This window comes from Antrostomus carolinensis, unplaced genomic scaffold (genome assembly GCF_000700745.2).
Source record: "Antrostomus carolinensis isolate BGI_N321 unplaced genomic scaffold, ASM70074v2 scaffold33891, whole genome shotgun sequence".
In the NCBI taxonomy this organism is placed as follows: Eukaryota; Metazoa; Chordata; class Aves; order Caprimulgiformes; family Caprimulgidae; genus Antrostomus; species Antrostomus carolinensis.
This window is the reverse complement of record NW_010292544.1, coordinates 24762-28085: the sequence shown is the minus strand read 5'-3', so window position 1 is coordinate 28085 and position 3324 is coordinate 24762. Positions and strand designations below refer to the sequence as shown.

At 55.1% G+C, this 3324-nt stretch overlaps 1 protein-coding gene across 1 annotated transcript in view; it reads right to left on the bottom strand.

Moving 5' to 3' along the window:
• Positions 1-2725, bottom strand: part of LOC104531953 (prosaposin-like) — a 7115-nt gene extending 4390 nt beyond the window's left edge. Inside the window, 1 exon segment of the mRNA XM_029087229.1 lies at positions 2665-2725. Coding sequence (XP_028943062.1) covers positions 2665-2725 — 61 coding nt within the window.
• Between the last annotated feature and the right edge of the window lie 599 nt (positions 2726-3324).

Genomic DNA, 3324 nt, shown 5'->3' with positions numbered 1-3324 from the left:
TTCCCATGGGGGATTGCGCCCACCCAGGACAGGGGTGGGGAGGAGGTGAGGAGCCAGTGCAACCAAGCCCTTCGCTGCCCTGATTTGGCTGGGAGGGGCTCCGGAAAGTCGGGGGGCACATGGGAAGCAGCAGCTGGACAGACGGACGGACAGACCCTGCTGCGTACACTCTTGCAAGTGGTGTTTTTAAGCAAAGTACAACACTCCCCACCCCCCTCGAATGTCTGCAAACAGCTTTTACCACCCAGCCCCAGGCATATGGTTTTGCACAGCAGGAGTGAAGCCAAAGGCGTAGACTGCTCCTTCCACCCACCCTGCCCATATGAGGTTTCTCCCCAAAAGCTGTTTTTCCTGCACGCTGCATTTTGGCAACACCTTCAGCTTATCCACAGGACACATTGGGGCAGTGACTCGAGATGCCCAGGGCCACCTTGGCAACTCCCTGGAAGCAGGGGCTATGGGGAGGGGGCTCCTGAGCCCCCCCGCCAGCCCCACCTGCTCCCAAAAATGCTGGCACAGCGGGTGCCATTTCAGCCCCGATGACCCCATCAGGCTGACAGCAGCACCGGGGCAGGAACGAGCCCCAGGGCAGGGTGAGTCCCCCCAGTTTCCCATACATGGCTTCCCACACATCTCTCCATCAGCGTGATGCCGCGGTCACCACATCAGCTGAGAGCTATATAGTTATTTTTTTAACCCTGGTGCCAGCATCAGGGCGAACAGGAATGGCAAGTCAGCGGAAGCGTTAAAAGGCAGCACTAAAAAAAAAAGGAAGAGAGGGGACACAACAATGCGCAGCTTGTTTCTGAGCTGGTCCTGATGGACACGAGCATCTCCCACAGCCCCATGCTGGAGACCGGACCAGCAGTGTAAGGATGCTGCTGGCAACAGCATGGAGGATTTTGCTGGTCTAAAGGACACCAGTGGTTTGGACCTTCACCTTTCTGGCTCATGGTGGCTCTCAGCTCAGTGCTTAGTCCTGGTTCTGCTCAAGCTGAAACTCAGGCAACAAGTGCTGGGCCAGAAAAACAATTAATAACAATAATAATGCCCATCTGCTGAGGGCAGAGGGAGCTTCTCTGAGTGGAAAGCATTGCCATGGGGTAAGCAACCGGAGCAACCAGTACCCTCTGAGCTCTCCTCCATATTTCAAAGCTGTGCCAGAACCACTGACCCCAGGCAGCAGGACATCGGACGATGCCATTTTCAGCAAAGCCCTGGCACAGAGTGGGGGACAAGGCAGGGATGCTCCCACGCTGCCACGGTGGCCCCCGGCCAACCAGTGCTGCCCCATCCCTAGCTGCCAGGCCCCTGGGGTGGGGTGAGCTTTGCTCATGGGGGTCTAGCACCAAGCTCCAGACCTAGCAGGGCTGTGGCGCATTACGCAGAGCCCCAGAGCATGCTGGCTAAGCCGGCCAAGCCTGGCAAGCAGGTTGTGATGTAAACCCTGGGGGTGGTGGGGTGGGCCCTGGCGCCCTAGTTCCTGCCTGGGCATACGCCTCTGTTAGAGCAAAAAAACGTAAACGCATTCTTGCCAGCATCCCAATCCTCCTCGAAGGTGTGCAGCGGCCCATGGGCCCACAGCCCCACCGAGCTGTGCCGTGGCATGCAGCAGAGCCACCACTGCCAAGAGCAGCCACTGGCTTTCAGGGCAGGCGTTGCCCGAAGGACGGACGTGCCGAGCGTGGGTGAACTTTCCTGCTCTGCCTGTTGCCAGCTGGAGCACCTCACCTTGTCCCCCCCCACCATCAGGCCACACGTGCTCAGTCACGATTCCTCCACCGCAAAGCCAGAACCAGGGCAGGTCACATCGGAGCCTGGGATAATAAGGGCACAAAAGGGGTTTTTCCATCTAAAAAGGGTTTGGGGTTTTTTTGCCTACAACAGCAGGGCTCCACAGCTTCCCTGGGGAAATTTCCCCCAGAATAAGTCCTTTCCCCTGGAGCAGGGACCAGGGTGGGAAACAGGCTCTTCCCAAGCTGTTTCCTGGGGATGGGCAGGGGATGAGCCAGGTACCCCCCAGGTATCACCTCCTCACTCTTGTCAGGAGGATACCCAAGAACAGCAGCCTAAGCTCATCCACAGGAGGATTTCCTCACTGAAAGTCAAAGTCCAGATGAAGAGATGTCTCTAAAGTATTGCACCTCCTCATCCTACCCCAAGCTCGGCAAGCCGCAAGGGAAAAGGCTTCCTGCCACCTGCACCTCTTACGAGGCCCTGAAGGAAAGGGGCAGCATCATGTAGCACCATGCAAGGACAACAAAGTGGTTTCCCCCAGATCACAAGTATGCAGCCAGATCCTGGCACCAAGGCAGCACTCTTCTCCCCTCTCTGCAGGGACATCCCATCAACTGGCCTCCCTCCTTCCACGCCCTGGTAAAACACCAGCTCCATCCAAATCCCTGAGTTCCAGGGAAGAGAGGGAGCAAACCACTTTTTGCTCCAAGATCATCTTTAAGGGCAGAAGTTGCAATGTTCACATGCAGGTGGGCAAGAGGTAAAGCAAACAGTGGTGCCACCTGCCCCAGCTCTCCTCTGGTCTAACTCCAACACCACAGAGGTGAAAGCACGCTATGGAATTTAAACACCATAGCTGTGAATATTCTGGGGTCCAGAGGGGTTTTCCAGACTCTGCTCAGGTCCTACCCCCAGGTCTGGCCTTACCTTGGTAGGAGCCCATGCACACAGAAAGGATCAGCACCCAGCCACTCCATTTGCTCTCCATGCCGTTCCTAAGATAGATCTCAGTGGCTGGTTCCTCTCCTGTGCTGCTCCCAGTCTGAGGAATCTTGGATGGGCTGGGAAGTAGTGAGAACCCACACCTACGCAGGGCAATTACCACACCCCTCTCCTTACACCTTGATTATAAAATCATCACCAGCCTGCAAGTGGAGGGAGGGACCAGACTCAGGCAGGTATTCCCGGGAAGTCAAAACCAGCCCAGAACCTGCTGCTCAACACTAACCTCACCACTCCTGGCTGCAAAGGGTGGGCATGGCTGGGAAAACTGTCCTAGTGTCATGGGATATAGCCATTTTCTGAATTAGAGTATCACCCCTTTAGAAAAATAAAAGATGTGCAGTGCAGATCTTGAAGACCACTAAAGTAAGTGAATTAATAGTATATTTAGAGGCAGCCAAGTGATTTGCTTAAACCATTTAAAAGACATTGATTTTATTCAAAATGAAACAAGGAATAAAGACAAACAGAGAGCCACGTTAAATGCAAGTCAGCACTGAAGGCCGATACCAAGCAGCTTCAGCAAGAACTCCCTCCAGCCTGCGCAAGGGTGACATTGCAACACAGGGCTGTTGCCTCACATCA